The 17,384-nt window shown below is 40.1% G+C and overlaps 3 protein-coding genes across 5 annotated transcripts in view; 2 read left to right on the top strand and 1 right to left on the bottom strand.

The window, feature by feature from the left end:
* LOC127365058 (uncharacterized) overlaps positions 1-17,384 on the bottom strand; it is a 205,371-nt gene that overhangs the window by 105,846 nt on the left and 82,141 nt on the right. Inside the window, exon 3 of one of the 3 annotated variants that reach the window (XM_051402788.1) lies at positions 8,196-8,336. The exons of the other annotated variants lie outside the window; for them this stretch is intronic. The gene's annotated coding sequence lies outside the window, so the exon portion shown is untranslated. Of the gene's footprint in view, positions 1-8,195; positions 8,337-17,384 lie in introns of those variants that run through there. 3 annotated transcript variants of the gene reach the window in all.
* Positions 1,895-5,934, top strand: LOC127365068 (olfactory receptor 6N2-like). The gene has a single exon (XM_051402799.1). It carries the CDS (start codon positions 2,083-2,085, stop codon positions 3,007-3,009), a length of 927 nt encoding a protein of 308 aa, XP_051258759.1. The 5' UTR covers positions 1,895-2,082; the 3' UTR covers positions 3,010-5,934.
* LOC127365065 (olfactory receptor 10J5-like) lies at positions 8,479-10,524 on the top strand. The gene has a single exon (XM_051402795.1). It carries the CDS (start codon positions 9,255-9,257, stop codon positions 10,200-10,202), a length of 948 nt encoding a protein of 315 aa, XP_051258755.1. The 5' UTR covers positions 8,479-9,254; the 3' UTR covers positions 10,203-10,524.

Genomic DNA, 17,384 nt, shown 5'->3' with positions numbered 1-17,384 from the left:
AAGAGAGTAGCTCAGTGCACCATGGGAAATCCCCCGATAGTCTAGGCCTATAGCAGCATAACTAAGGGATGGTTCAGGACTCACCTGATCCAGCCCTAACTATAAGCTTTATCAAAGAGGAATGTCTTAAGCCTACTCTTGAATGTGGTGAGGGTGTCTGCCTCCCGAACCACAACTGGAAGCTGGTTCCACAGGAGAGGAGCTTGGTAACTGAAGGCTCTGGCTCCTGTTCTACTTTTAGAGACTATAGGAACCACAAGTAGCCCAGCATTCAGAGAACGTAGTGTTCTAGTGGGGTAATAGGGTACTATGAGCTCTTTAAGATATGAAGGGGCCTGACCATGAAGAGCTTTATCGGTGAGGAGGAGGATTTTAAATTCAATTCTACATTTTACAGGGAGCCAATGCAGAGAAGCTAGTACAGGAGAGATGTGATCTCTTTTTCTAGTTCCTGTCAGTACTCGTGCTGCAGCGTTCTGAATTAATTGGAGCGTTTTAATGGACTTATTGGGGCAACCTGATAATAAAGAGTTACAGTAATCCAGCCTTGAAGTAACAAATGCATGGATTAGTTTTTCTGCATCTGTCTGTGATAGTATGTGTCTAATTTTTCTAATATTACGTAAATGAAAGAAGGCAGTCCTAGAGGTCTGCTTTATGTGGGAGTTAAATGACAAATCCTGATCAAAGATAACTCCAAGATTCCTGACAGTGGTGCTAGAGGCCAAGTTAATGCCATCTAGAGTGACTATATCTTTAGACAATGAGTCTCTAAGGTTTTTGGGGCCAAGAACAAGAATTTCGTTTTTCTGAGTTTAACATCAGAAAATTGCAGGTCATCCAGGATTTTATGTCCTTAAGACATGTTTGTAATTTAGATAATTGATTAATTTCATTGGGTTTGATTGATAGATATAACTGCGTATCATCTGCATAACAGTGAAAGTTAATGGAGTGATTCCTAATAATGTTGCCTAAAGGGAGCATATATAAAGTAAATAGTATTGACCAGCAGACTGTTAGAGGGAGAGGAGTGGAAAGGGGGCTCAACACCTGGCTAACAGCAATTAACAACAGAAGCTCACCATGACTCACCAATGCTCCGGTCGACAGCGGTAGACAACCCCAAATAAAATATCGCCTCGACCGCGATGGAGACATCGGATCTATAAAAAGGAGTTACGGTTTAAGTTAAATGAAACGCTGACGAATGTACACCAACAGCACGCTAAGGTGTGCCTACCTGTGCTGAGGCGAGCGGCGCACGCAACTGCCCAGGAGTAAGCGGACCGCAAAGGCAGAAAGCGAGAGATCAGGAGGAGGGACACGGCCTACTTTTATCCCCTCGACATGAACAATGATTGGCTAATAAGCCAGAGAGGGCGCGGTGAAGCAGAAGACCGTGTTCCACATGGCAGTGGTGCCTCGTACCACTACATATGCTAAACTGCTTTAAGTTCTACATTTAGAAACAATAACAGATAGTTGTTATCATGGGCACTCACTCACACGCATGAGTTTTCAGTCTGCAGTGGAAGATTTGTACAGTTTCTGTCAATGAACTTGTTCCACCATTGTGGAGCCAGGACAGCAAACAGTTGGGATTTTATTGAGCAGTAACTGGGCCCCTACTCGTAGTGAGGGAGTCAGAAGCAAGCCAGCAGTAGCAAGTAGTAGTCTCAGGTATGGGAGGTAAGGGGTCCTTGTACATGGTCATTATTTTGACCTCACTTCTTATTTTGCTCTTGTGTATTGTGTATGAGTCGCAGTCCTGGAAGGGATGCGCTGAGCACCCTGGCCTACAAGTTCAGGCCTCCAGAGTTTGATGAAGTTGTTTACATGTTAGTGGTTCTTGGTGACAACTTTAATGAGATCCATGGAGGAATGGAGCAATCTGATAAAAAATCATTCCATGGACTCAAACACTTTCACTTGGTGAATTCTGGGGATAAACACAGTCTTAGTGTGTTTTAAGGTCAGGTAAATGAAAAATACTCTCCAGTACAGGATACATGCTTATTCCTTTTCTCAGTTACATTATCTGCCTCTTCTATTCATATTCATATATATTTGACAGTGTTAATGGATGATGAATTAAATGTAACATACGTAACTCTTGGTGGGCATGTGGAAGTGGACAAATACAGATATCTTTATTTTGTGATTATGTTAACAGTATATATTCTAATAATCTGCAGCAATTCCACTATTGTGTATCTCATCTGGAGTCACCAAAACCTCCATGAGCCTATGTACATTTTCATTGCAGCTCTGTTAGTCAACTCTATTCTTTTGAGCACTTCTATCTACCCAAAGCTTCTGATTGACTTTTTATCTGAACATCAGATCATATCTTATTCAGCCTGTCTCTTTCAGTTTCATATATTTTATTCTTTAGGTGGTTCAGAGTTCTTACTGTTGGCAGCCATGGCCTATGACAGGTATGTGTCTATATGTAAACCTCTGCAATATGCCACTATCATGAGAAAAACAACTGTCAGTATTTTCTTGGTCTTAGCCTGGATTCTGCCTGCCTCTCAGGTTGCCGTTCCAGCTGGATTGAGTGCTAATAGAAAACTCTGTAGCTTCTCTTTAAAAGCAGTTTTTTGTAACAATACTGTTTATAAACTTCAATGTGTGGTCTCAAGAGCACAAATTATACATGATATGGTAATTTTGCTAAATGTTGCACTTCTCCCTGTGCTTTTTATTCTTTTTACATACACCAGGATTCTTATAATATCCTATCGAAGTTGTAAAGACGTCAGGAGAAAAGCTGCACAGACCTGTTTACCACATCTAATAGTTTTAATCAACTTCTCCTGCTTGTGTGCATACGATGTCATTACAGTGCAGCTTGAATCAGATTTTCCAAAGACTGTACGCTTAATAATGACTTTACAAATAGTCATGTATCATCCTCTCTTTAATCCAATCATGTATGGACTAAAAATGAAAGAAATTTCTAAACACCTCAAGAAGTTGTTCTCTCCAGCCAAAATGGTCTGATGTATTAACACTGCAACAAATAATATATATATATAATATAATATATTCCACTTTTATTCTGTAATTTAATAATGAATGATATTTCCAAAGTAGTTTGGAATTTCTATGACATGCACAGTAAATAATATTGTCAACTTCAACACTGTAATAACTGAGATTATTTAAAAGCACTTTTATTCATCACGTGAATTGTAATGTTTTCTGACATTGTTTGTTAACACAGCAATTACTAGTTTTAATTCACACAAATATACCTATAATTGATATGGTCCATAAACAGAGATTGGCTCTTTAATTAATTGCAGCACAACCAAACTAAGAGCAATGCCATTCATATTACTGATAATGATGTCTTGAGGTTTATTGATTAAGGTCATAAAGTGTTGAAAACGTCAACATTATGAAATGCACTACTGCTCTGGGTTAATCTTATTATTAACAGCCTTTAAAACAAGACAGTCCTTCCAGGATTTCACAGGACTTTTTCGGATTGTTGAGGCCTCTAATGCCTGATTTTATGTTTCTGAAAAAAATATTGCAATGCATGTTGCAATGTGTTGAGCCATTTTGTTGCAATGCAATAGCCAGAGGAAGTGAAACTTGCAACACTAGTTGTGATTTTGAATTGTTTACATATTTATTTTTAATTAATTAAAAATCAAAGGCAAAATGTTGCAGTGAGACTAAAATCTCTAGCAGTTTGACTCAAGGTTGGGGGTAAGGAGGACCGCTATGATTGGTGAAACTCGTGGGAAACTACAATGATGACATTAGAAAAGGTGCAGTAATTGGACACAATTGCAAGGTGGTGTAGGGTTCACAGGGATTGGTTTCTGTTTTACAACTTCCTGAAGGGACTGACGAGACACACACAGATCACTGTGTTTTCTTTTAGAAATACATGAAATTCATACTCATGAAAGGTTAATTTTCTACATTGTACGTTTCTGCATCATTCTGAAACAAAACAAAAATAAAATAAAGCAGAGTAATTTCTTTTAAAGAATTGTTACATTATCATGTACGTATCATGATGGCCACCTATCATGGGTTCATCTGTAGTGTGCAGCTACAGCACTCAGAAGGAGGCAACACAGACATAAAGTCACAGAAAGCCATGACTCTGAAGGAAACAACACCCTGATGTATATATATAAAAAAATATATTATACTTTTAATATAGTCGTACAAGCCTAATACAGAGCCACAGTATTTATATGTCAAATTTGACATTCCCCACTCTCCAGCCAAGGAGTGCCTGGCAGCATGGCCTCTCTGCAGTCAGTGCTGTAGTCAATCAAATCAATCAAACTTTATTTGTATTGCACATTTCATACAGTTTAGTGCAGTTCAAAGTGCTTCACAGACAACTGACAAGACAATAAGAAGACAGAATGTAATAAAAATGTAATAAAGTAGATTTAAAATTAGGATACAAAGATAGAAATAATAATAAAATACATACAATCAATTGTACAAGTTTATTTAATATAAGTTAATAAAAAATTATAGAAAGCAGGCAGAAATGAAAATTCTCCAACTGAGAGAATCAGTCGAGGCCAAGACAGAAAAAAACAAGGCTTTAGTCATTGCTAGTGAGATAAGTTTTGACAGCCAGCCATACAATTGCAATTGACAATGATTGGCCACCTGAATGGTGGCTGGTAGCCATGGTTCCCAGTCAATATCAATACCCATTCTAGGTGGATTGTGAATGAAACTAATACACACTCATCAATGGTTTTGTTTTGAAAGAGGAAGTTACTTAAAAAAAAACATGTATTGCATATAACATAAGACCATGTAGAATATCTGGTGAGACCAATGGCCAAGTCCAAGTGCAAATGCCAAGACAATAGAAAAGACGTCTTGAGTCCAGACTTTAGTACAGTATTTCAGTATTTAAAGACCTGCTGGCTAATACAGTGCTACACAATTTAGCCACGAAAGAAGTAGTGTTGGTGTGAAGTAATGAAGAAAGTCACTGTGACTATGTTGTATTTCTTTTATTCATGATAAAATGACAAATCCTCTGATAGATACAGATATGAAATCAATGACATCTTTGTAAAAAGAACATTATAGTAGACACAAGGTTCTACAATGCAGGTGAGGAGTGGCAAGCTTCTGAAATGGTTGGAGATTCTACAAAGAGCAAAAACAGCACCAGACTTCCCTCTAGACTAGTCGGGACGGCAACAATGGAAGTTATCAATCAGGAAAGGATCCTGGATCTCCTGGCCTCTCCATCAATGCGAACGAAGATGCACATTCCTCTCACTAATCTGATCCACATTTATATGAGCTGTGAAGTTATGATGTTTGAAACGCTCACACAGGTTGTCTGTACTTTAATTCTCTGACCTGACGGACTTTCTAAGGACTCTATGCCTATTAGAAGGTAAATTAAATTTCTGGAGACAGACACACAGGGGATGTAGAGGAAGAACGAAATGGTTAGGGAAGAGTGAGGGGTCCAGACAACGGAGACTGAAGAAGAGGATATTTCAGTCGTGTCTACCCTCTCTCATCATGGGCAACGTGAGATTACTGGGAGATAAAATGGACGAGCTAACAGCGTTAGCACGGAGTCAGAGGGCGTTCTGGTAGTGTAGTTTAATGTCAGTACTGCGACATGGCTACACCAGGACATACCTGACCTCCATCGACGGCTTTCAGACTGTTGGCGCCACAGGGATTGCACAGAGAGCGATAAGCGTAAAGCAGGCATGCCTGCTGTTCTAGTTAATAACAGATAGATAGGTAAACAGGTAACCCTCATTCACATCGCCATATCTTGACCCTCGTAGTAATCTCAGGTGGCTTCAACCACGTCACCATGGCACCCTGCATGTGAGCTGTCATACTGAAAAGAGAAGACACTGGAACCCCCCAAGGCATTATTCATTAAACTGCTGCTTGAAATGTCTCTGGTTAATGTGTAATAATTTCATCAAGGTGCAATACACTGGCTTATTCTGTCACACTTTGTAACTTCTGTAACACTACAATCTTTAACACTCACTTCTATTATCATGGTCACATACCACGGCATACATTTACTTCTGTCTATATATTGTCATATATTGCTTTTTTATAAAGTTCATACTTAGGCTCTTATTGTATATATATTTTCTTTATTTTTACTTATATATATATATATATATATATATATATATACACACACACACATACATACATACATACATACATACAGTGGGTACGGAAAGTATTCAGACCCCTTTACATTTTTCACTCTTTGTTTCATTGCAGCCATTTGCTAAAATCAAAAAAGTTCATTTTATTTCTCATTAATGTACACTCAGCACCCCATCTTGACAGAAAAAAACAGAAATGTAGAAATTTTTGCAAATTTATTAAAAAAGAAAAACTGAAAGATCACATGGTCATAAGTATTCAGACCCTTTGCTCAGTATTGAGTAGACGCACCCTTTTGAGCTACTACAGCCATGAGTCTTCTTGGGAATGATGCAACAAGTTTTTCACACCTGGACCATTGTTCCTTGCAGATCCTCTCCAGTTCTGTCAGGTTGGATGGTGAACGTGAAGGTGGTGAAGCCATTTTCAGGTCTCTCCAGAGATGCTCAATTGGGTTTAGGTCAGGGCTCTGGCTGGGCCAGTCAAGAATGGTCACAGAGTTGTTCCGAAGCCACTCCTTTGTTATTTTAGCTGTGTGCTTGGGCTCATTGTTTTGTTGGAAGGTGAACCTTTGGCCCAGTCTGAGGTCCTGAGCACTGTGGAAGAGGTTTTCTTCCAGGATATCTCTGTACTTGGCCGCATTCATCTTTCCTTCAATTGCAACCAGTCGTCCTGTCCCTGCAGCTGAAAAACATCCCCATAGCCTGATGCTGCCACCACCATGTTTCACTGTTGGGATTGTATTGGGCAGGTGATGAGCAGTGCCTGGTTTTCTCCACACATACCGCTTAGAATCAACGCCAAAAAGTTCAATCTTGGTCTCATCAGACCAGAGAATCTTATTTCTCATAGTCTGGGAGTCCTTCATGTGTTTTTTGGCAAACTCTATGCGGGCTTTTATATGTCTTGCACTGAGGAGAGGCTTCCGTCGGGCCACTCGGCCATAAAGCCCCGACTGGTGGAGGGCTGCAGTGATAGTTGACTTTGTGGAACTTTCTCCCATCTCCCTACTGCATCTCTGGAGCTCAGCCACAGTGATCTTTGGGTTCTTCTTTACCTCTCTCACCAAGGCTCTTCTCCCACGATTGCTCAGTTTGGCTGGACGGCCAGGTCTAGGAAGACTTCTGGTCGTCCCAAACTTCTTCCATTTAAGGATTATGGAGGCCACTGTGCTCTTAGGAACCTTGAGTGCTGCAGAAATTCTTTTGTAACCTTGGCCAGATCTGTGCCTTGCCACAATTCTGTCTCTGAGCTCCTTGGGCAGTTCCTTCGACCTCATGATTCTCATTTGCTCTGACATGCATTGTGAGCTGTAAGGTCTTATATAGACAGGTGTGTGCCTTACCTAATCAAGTCCAATCAGTTTAATTAAACACAGCTAGACTCCAATGAAGGAGCAGGACCATCTCAAGGAGGATCAGAAGAAATGGACAGCATGTGAGTTAAATATGAGTGTCACAGCAAAGGGTCTGAATACTTATGACCGTGTGATATTTCAGTTTTTCTTTTTTAATAAATTTGCAAAACAAATTTCTGTCAAGATGGGGTGCTGAGTGTACATTAATGAGAAATAAAATGAACTTTTTTGATTTTAGCAAATGGCTGCAATGAAACAAAGAGTGAAAAATTTAAAGGGGTCTGAATACTTTCCGTACCCACTGTATATAGGAAACGTTCAGGCCAATTTAATTCCCATTTTTTAAACCTCATTTCTCCTATCTTTCTATTTCTATATGTATTGTGTTAGATATTGTAATTTAATTATTTTATAATTTAGCATTGTAGCAACTGTAACAAACTAATTTCAATAAAGTATTTCTGATTTCTGAAAGTTCAAAATACTTGATACTATAAGAAGTCTGGACATTGAGAAGACAAAACTCACACATTTGCTGCACACCTTCCTCCCTTTAGACCCTGCGTGTTCACCTGGCTGCTCTCAGTGTAACAGCTGGATAAAAGATCCACAGCTGCCTCAGTGTCGAGCACATCAGGGGATGATGCTGTATATCTTTTACATACAGGGATTCAATTCAATTCAATTTTATTTGTATAGCGCCAATTCATAACAGAAGTTATCTCAGGACACTTTTCAAATAGAGTAGGTCTAGACCGAACTCTTTATAACATTATTTACAGAGACCCAACAGTACCACCATGAGCAAGACCTTGGCGACAAGGGCAAGGAAAAACTGCCTGTTAAAAGGCAGAAACCTAGGACAGATCCTTCGGCTCTAGGTGGGTGGTCGTCTGTCTCGACCAGTTGAGAGAGAGAGAGAGAGAGAGAGAGAGAGAGAGAGAGAGAGAGAGAGACTCTGGGGAAGAAGTGAAGTTAGTAACATGCATTAATGGAACATGAATGAGTGCAGAAAGAGAGAGGAAGGGAGGAGCTCAGTGCACCATGGGAAATCCCCCGATAGTCTAGGCCTATAGCAGCATAACTAAGGGATGGTTCAGGACTCACCTGATCCAGCCCTAACTATAAGCTTTATCAAAGAGGAACATCTTAAGCCTACTCTTGAATGTGGTGAGGGTGTCTGCCTCCCGAACCACAACTGGAAGCTGGTTCCACAGGAGAGGAGCTTGGTAACTGAAGGCTCTGGCTCCTGTTCTGTAAAGTTATGACTATTTATTTTGTTGGCTGATAAATGTACTTATTTTCACAGCTTTTATAGAACATTACCTTCTATAAACTGAACGCTTTGCAGACTGGTTGATTGAAATTGTAATGCTTTAATGGTTAAGTTTTAACTGTTATCTGTGAGCCTTGATAACCTGCATACATTTATTCTTCATTCATTCCACTGAAAGATTGTGATAATGAGAAATGTTTGCTTTATGCAATTAGTGTCACAGACGTTTTCCACTTTCCATCTATTTTAGTTACCTGGAATTTGTTAGATATGTTCAATATTATCAGGTAAAATTATTTGAAATGTGTAATGTTATGCATCCTGATAAATTAAGGGTTAAATAGGAAATGTTGTTCGGGTCAATTTAATTTTTTTTTTTTTTAAATCTGTTTTCTCCCCTCTTTCTCTCCATCACTCTCACTTCTCTTCTTCCGGCTCTGCTGTTGTGCAGACATGAAGAGCAACAACAGCCTGAATCCTGTCTATTTCCAGTTGACTCTGTTTGCAGATTATGGGTCCCTCAGATATCTGTTCTTCAGTCTGTGTCTGTTGGTCTACATGACTATAATCTCTGCTAACGTTGTCATTATTCTGACAGTCTGCCAGGAGAAGTCTCTGCATCAGCCCATGTACATCTTTATCTCCTTTCTGTCTTTAAACTCTCTGTACGGCACAGCCGGCTTCTTCCCCAGGTTTCTGATGGACATTCTGTCTGACACTCATTTCATCTCACGTGCATCTTGTTTCATCCAGATATATGTTATTTACACGTATATAGGACACGAGCTAACTCTTCTCAGCGTCATGGCCTATGATAGATTGGTTGCTATTTGCCAGCCTTTACATTATCACAGTAAAATGAACTTTAGGATGGTGAGGAATCTTATCATTTTTGCTGTGGTCTACCCTGCAGTTGTTGTTGTTTTCTGTGTGTTTCTGGCCAGCTGGCTTCCTTTATGTGGAAATAAACTGCACAGGCTTTTTTGCACCAACTGGCCTGTGGTTCAGCTCTCCTGTGTGGACACAACTGTGAACAGCTTAGCAGGCCGAGTTCTTTCTGTGTTATCAGTCTTCATCCCCCTGTTCTTTGTCTTGTACACCTACCTGCGCATTCTGCTGGTTTGCAGGAGAAGTTCGTCTGAATTCAGAGGAAAGGCGTTAAAAACCTGCCTGCCTCACATTGTGACATTTGTGACCTACTGCATCTCAGTGTTCTGTGAGCTTTCACTGAGTCGTTATAAGGTGGATGAAGCAAATCCATTTGTAACAGTTGTTTTATCTCTGGAGTTTTTGATCATTCCTCCCATCAATAATCCTCTAGTTTACGGCCTGAATCTGCCTCAGATCAGAGGAGTGATTTTTAGATTTTTTAAGATACACAAAATGGGTTCTATTGCTTAGAAACATGCTTCAGTTTTTACATGTATCTGTACAAATTCTGCATATTTCATTCTTTTAAGGCTATTATGGATGTATATGGAAAACATATTATCAAAATACAACACCCTGCACTAAACCTATATTAATATTCCACAGGTTGTACATGTGTGCTCCAATTTTAGACATCATAAAATACATCTAACTTTGTGTGATTGTGTAACTCAACCTAGCTCAAATGTTTATTCTTCTGTATGGATCTCTTCTGTTCACATTTCTGGCTAACAGCACGTGGTGTATGTAATATCACACATCTGGAATGAGAAATAAAACAAAAAGAAATAGAGTTAAATGTGGATTAGGATTTTCTTTGTGGATATTTCCTCGATGTCTTTTTCTTAAAGATCCAGTGTGTAACATGTAGGAGGGTCTACTGTCAGAAACAGAATATAATATATATATAGATATGTTAGGTGCAGAGCTGCTGTCTGATGTGCTACGGTAAGCGTACTGACTCATTTCCGGTTTACTTCCTGCTCTGTGTACACTGTTTGGTGCTGTAGCTCTGTCAGTGAACGCTAAATATACATTAGTTTTACTCGTTACAGCGGTTATTCTCCAGCTTAACATTTAAACGTAGACTAGTTCTACCTAAACACTCGGAGTTTCTCCTTCTTTTAGCGACTTTTCACTACTTTCAAAGTTTTTCATACACGTTAGTTTCATTAGCATTAGCAGTTAGCTATGGCTTCTCCCTCTCCCTCTCCTCTGTCCTGCTCAGTGTGTCAGATGTTCAGTTATTCCTCTGCCTCCTTTAATAATAATGGTACCTGTATTAAATGTAGTTTATTTACTGCGCTGGAGGCGAGGCTTAGTGAGTTAGAGGAACGGTACCGCACCACGGAGATATCTTTAGCTGCTATAGTTAGCCAGCCCCCAGTAGCCGGTGCGGTCCAACCGAAGGTAGCTTCTGCAACCTTGTTCTTAGTCTTTCTCACCCAAACTGGAAAACACTGCAGCCAGTTCTATTTGTTATAGTGTACCGCGCTCCTGGACCGTACTCTGATTTTATATCTGAATTCTCAGAGTTTCTATCAAGTTTAGTCCTTAAATCAGATAAAGTAATTATTGTAGGTGATTTTAATATTCATGTGGATGTTAACAATGACAGCCTTAGTAATGCATTTATATCATTAATAGACTCAATTGGCTTCTGTCAGAGTGTAAATAAACCAACTCATTGTTTTAATCACACTCTTGACCTTGTTCTATCATATGGCATTGATATTGAACATTTAATAGTCTTCCCACATAATCCTTTCCTATCTGACCATTATTTAATAACTTTTGAATTCATACTATTAGATTATAAGCCATTAGGCAAAACTTCCTACAGCAGATGTCTATCTGACAGTGCTGTAGCTAAATTTAAGGAGGAGATTCCTTCAGTGTTTAATTCAATGCCATGTCTGAATTTAACAGAGTCCTATAAGGACTTTAGTCCCTCTGAAATTGATAATCTTGTCGATAGTGCTGCAGGCTCACTACGATCAACATTAGACTCTATCGCTCCTATAAAAAGGAAATTATTAAAACATAGGAGACTAGCACCTTGGTATAACCACCAAACCCGCCAGTTAAAGCAAATAGCTAGGAAATCTGAAAGGAAATGGCGCTTTTCCAAATTATCAGAACATCGCTCAATTTGGCAAGATAATCTTAAAACTTATAGAAAGGCCCTCCGTAATGCCAGAGGAGCCTATTACTCAGCACTAATAGAAGAAAATAAGAATAACCCTAGGTTCCTCTTCAGCACTGTAGCCAGTGTCACAGCTCTATTGAGCCACATATCCCCATAACCTTATGTAGCAATGACTTCATGAGCTTCTTCTATAATAAAATTATTACTATTAGAGAGAAAATTAATCACCAACTGCCATCAACAGTTATCAGTGGCTCTCCAAGTTCAGGGACTTTTACTAATGTAAACTTAGACATATATTTAGACTGTTTTTCTGCTATCGATCTTCATCAGTTAACTTCAATCATTTCTTCATCGAAGCCATCAACCTGTCTATTAGACCCGATCCCAACTAGGCTGCTTAAAGAAGTTGTTCCCTTAATTGGCACTTCTTTACTGGATATGATTAATCTTTCTTTATTATCAGGATATGTACCACAGTCCTTTAAAGTAGCTGTAATTAAACCCCTTCTTAAAAAGCCCACTCTTGACCCAGGGGTTTTAGCCAACTATAGACCAATTTCTAACCTCCCCTTCCTCTCTAAGATTCTGGAGAAAGTAGTCGCCAAAGAGTTGTGTGACTTTCTACATAACAATATTTTATTTGAGGATTTTCAGTCAGGATTTAGAGTTCATCATAGCACAGAGACAGCTCTGGTTAAAGTTAATAATGACCTTCTGACTGCTTCTGACAATGGACTTGTCTCTGTACTTGTATTATTAGATCTTAGTGCTGCATTTGACACCATTGGCCATAATATTCTTTTACAGAGACTTGAGCATCAAATTGCCATTAAATGAACCGCACTAAGCTGGTTTAAGTCATACTTATCAGATCGTTCTCAGTTTGTACATGTTAACGATGAATCCTCCATAAATACTAAAGTTAGTCATGGAGTTCCACAAGGTTCTGTACTTGGACCAATACTATTTACTTTATATATGCTCCCTTTAGGCAACATTATTAGGAATCACTCCATTAACTTTCACTGTTATGCAGATGATACGCAGTTATATCTATCAATCAAACCCAATGAAATTAATCAATTATCTAAATTACAAACATGTCTTAAGGACATAAAATCCTGGATGACATGCAATTTTCTGATGTTAAACTCAGAAAAAAACGAAATTCTTGTTCTTAGCCCCAAAAACCTTAGAGACTCATTGTCTAAAGATATAGTCACTCTAGATGGCATTAACTTGGCCTCTAGCACCACTATCAGGAATCTTGGAGTTATCTTTGATCAGGATTTGTCATTTAACTCCCACATAAAGCAGACCTCTAGGACTGCCTTCTTTCATTTACGTAATATTAGAAAAATTAGACACATACTATCACAGACAGACGCAGAAAAACTAATCCATGCATTTGTTACTTCAAGGCTGGATTACTGCAACTCTTTATTATCAGGTTGCCCCAATAAGTCCATTAAAACGCTCCAATTAATTCAGAACGCTGCAGCATGAGTACTGACAGGAACTAGAAAAAGAGATCACATCTCTCCTGTACTAGCTACTCTGCATTGGCTCCCTATAAAATGTAGAATTGAATTTAAAATCCTCCTCCTCACCTATAAAGCTCTTCATGGTCAGGCCCCTTCATATCTTAAAGAGCTCATAGTACCCTATTACCCCTCTAGAACACTACGTTCTCTGAATGCTGGGCTACTTGTGGTTCCTATAGTCTCTAAAAGTAGAACAGGAGCCAGAGCCTTCAGTTACCAAGCTCCTCTCCTGTGGAACCAGCTTCCAGTTGTGGTTCGGGAGGCAGACACCCTCACCACATTCAAGAGTAGGCTTAAGACATTCCTCTTTAATAAAGCTTATAGTTAGGGCTGGATCAGGTGAGTCCTGAACCATCCCTTAGTTATGCTGCTATAGGCCTAGACTATCGGGGGATTTCCCATGGTGCACTGAGCTACTCTCTTCCTCTCTCTTTCTGCACTCATTCATGTCCCTTTAATGCATGTTACTAACTCCACTTCTTCCCCGGAGTTCTTGTGCTTTCTCGTCTCGCAGGTTCTCATGGATCCTGGTGGAGCCTCCTGCCATGGTCCTGCTTGACTGCCATTGCCAATACTGTTGTTGCTGTGCACCTGTCTGTCTCTCTCTCTCTCTCTCTCTCTCTCTCTCTCACCCCAACTGGTCGAGACAGACGACCACCCACCTAGAGCCGGAGGATCTGTCCTAGGTTTCTGCCTTTTAACAGGCAGTTTTTCCTTGCCCTTGTCGCCAAGTGCTTGCTCATGGTGGTACTGTTGGGTCTCTGTCATTAATGTTAAAGAGTTCGGTCTAGACCTGCTCTATTTGAAAAGTGTCCTGAGATAACTTCTGTTATGAATTGGCGCTATACAAATAAAATTGAATTGAATTGAATTGAATTATCTCAGGACACTTTTTAAATAGAGCAGGTGTAGACCGAACTCCTTATTTACATATAACATTATTTACAGAGACCCAACAGTATTCAGGTCTTCAATATCATTATTATTATTATTGTTATTATTATTATTATTATCATCATTATTATTGTTATTGTTTAATTAGTTTGATCAGTGATCTCAATAAACCCTGATCAGAAGAGCCAATCAGGAGCAGAAAGAGGCGGGGCAGTCATGGTCAGTCAGACAGGTGTATGTGTGTGAGGAGAAAAAGCTAGAGCATATTTTGTGAGTAAACAATAAAACACCAAAATAAGGGAGAGAGTTAAGTAGAATTAAAATGGTTAAACAGAAATGACCCATAGAAATAGAGATATACCCTCCACTGTTCATTCCGTGGGAAACAATAAAGCTCAAACTGCACCCAGTAACCAGAATAGACTGCTTTGGTTTTAGTTGTATCTCTAAGAGAAAGAGGGGAATATAGCATATGTTGCCTGCCAATAAATAAACAGTTTTCAACTCATAATTCTTTAATTAATTGTAATACTTAAAATACAATGTTGTTAAATAAATAAGGCTACAATATAAACAAAAGCCACCTTATTATTTTTTGTAGTTTTTATATTCATTTAAACTACCTCTTCATATATCAAAATAAAGGCTCTATTTGGTTTTAAAGAACAAGGAAAGGGTTGATAAGAGCAGGTTTCAGTCCTTCATTTGTTGTCTGGCTGAGCAATGATATAAAAATGTATATAGTAGTAATGAAAATAACAGAATATTGCACGTTCTTGTAGTACTTAAATGGTGGAGTGGCCCTCTTACGAGATGTAAATAGCAGTAGTGGCCTCAAGCCAATTTGAGTTTGAGACCCCTGGTCTAAGCCTTCTAATGTCAAAGAGGGTTCTATGTGCTATATAAATACTGCGTATCTAAATGCTCAGTCTGTAGAGAAATGCACACAGCCTGAATTCAGGAACTGTGCCTTCAAATGAGCCATAAGGTTGAGATCACTCAACCTTACATCCACCGAGCCGTATCTTGGTACATAGAGTGACATAGGAGTTTCCACTGTGGTTCTCTGTCCAGGCTATCCAAGACTTTTTAAGTCCTCAAAATCACCGTAAAGGGTGGCTGGCTGTTCTATACACTATTCCACAATGATTCTGAGTGTAGCAATACACAGAAATTGTTATAGGTCCGTGGACCGGGGTGTGGACCCGAGGCGGGTTAAGGTCAAGAGTTTATTCACAAAGAACTGAGTAACAAGTACAAGTGTTTGGAAAAGGACGAGGTGAGAGCAGGGGCAGGCAGTCCTGGACAGTGGCCATGGACATGGTGGGCAACCAGAAGCTTGCTTAATCAGAAGAAGGGTCAGATGAAAACCCAGATGGCTGGCCACGTGGGAAGCATGCCCCCACTGGAGTACCTGAGATCTGACAGGGACAGGACAAACAAGCGGTTAGCAGGCCCGGACTGCAGCACATCACGCACCACAGTCTCCACCTACCACTCAGCTGCCGCTACTAGACATGACAGAGAAAGAATGGGCTCAGGTTCAGTGGGGGGAATCCTCTGAGTTCGTCTGCCGTGAAATTGCATCTGGCTTAACGTTCATAGAACCTGGATGATAGGAAAGTGTGAAGTCAAATCTCCCCAAAAATAATGCCCAGCAAGCCTGTCTAGCATTAAGTCTCTTAGCCCCCCTCAGATAAGATCGATTTTTATGATCAATCCACACAATAAAGGGCAACTTAGCTCCCTCCAGCCAATGTCTCCACTGTTCCAGGGCAAGCACGATCGCCAGCAATTCCTGATTGCCCACGTCATAATTTTTCTCTGCGGGGGGACAGTTTGCGAGAAAAAAGAAGTGCACAGGTGCAGCTTATTGTCCTTAGGCATCCGCTGGGACAGTACCAGTCCAACTCCCGAGTTGGAGGCATCTACCTCAACTACAAACTGTAATGAAGGATCAGGGTGGACAAGAACGGGTGCAGAAGAGAAACGCTGTTTTAATGTCCGAAATGCCTCATCTACCTCAGTGTTCCACTCAAAACGGGTTGCTGGAGAGGTAAGGCGAGTGAGCGGGGCTGCCAGACTGCCGTTAATAAACCTGCGGTTACGACCCAGCTCGATTTGGAGAGCAGTAACATACAATTGGAATTGGAAAAGAGATGGAATACAACAATTGACAGGTTCAGGTTAAAATCAGGTGTTTTAATTAACTAAGGAGAGTGTGCTCGCACAATGAAATACAACAAAGGAGAGGCTATACAGGTGCTGACAAATAACTAGTACACAAAATGAAAATGACTGGATAATACTGAACAAAAAGAGATCAGCACCCATAAGCTTACAAACTAGTGAACAAAAACCAAACTAGCAATTATTGAGCACTTAAAAAGGTCACAAAAGATTACAAAGGCACTGGCTGAATCCACTCAGATAACAGCCAGGCAATACTAGAAAGTACAGACACTCTAACACAATGGTGTGCAACCAACAGCGAGGCGAACTGATCACTAGTTCACAGCCGCCCTGAACTGTGGACACACAAGCTATTTAAGTGCAGCTGGGGTTGATTGAAGACTCCTGATTGGTAGCTTCAGTGGAATTGCAGCCACACCAATCACTGATGCCAGGGGACAGCAACTAGGAAGGAGGCGGTCTCTGCTCCAGAAGGACCAATCCTCAACAGGGAATCACATGAAACACCATAATGAATATACACTAAATGACAGCCAGCGGCGGCCGTAACACTCCCCCCCTTAAATTACAAGCCCTTGCGGCTTGACGTCAAGGTTACATACATAACACATAGCTAAGTTCTACAGCCTAGACAAAGCATCAGCGATCACATTTTCAGACCCCCTTTTATGACGGATGTCGAGGTTGAAGTCTTGGACCAACAGTGCCCACCGCATGAGTCGTTGGTTGTGATTAAACATGCGGGACAGAAAAACAAGGGGATTATGATCAGTGAACACTGTAACAGGTAGAGAAGTAGACCCAACATAGACCTCAAAGTGCTGTAGTGCTAACAGAGCAAGGGTTTCCTTCTCAATGGTGGAATAATTT

Source organism: Dicentrarchus labrax, unplaced genomic scaffold, assembly GCF_905237075.1.
Source record: "Dicentrarchus labrax unplaced genomic scaffold, dlabrax2021, whole genome shotgun sequence".
In the NCBI taxonomy this organism is placed as follows: domain Eukaryota; kingdom Metazoa; phylum Chordata; class Actinopteri; family Moronidae; genus Dicentrarchus; species Dicentrarchus labrax.
The sequence above is the reverse complement of the archived record's forward strand: the minus strand, read 5'-3'. Positions and strand labels throughout refer to the sequence as shown.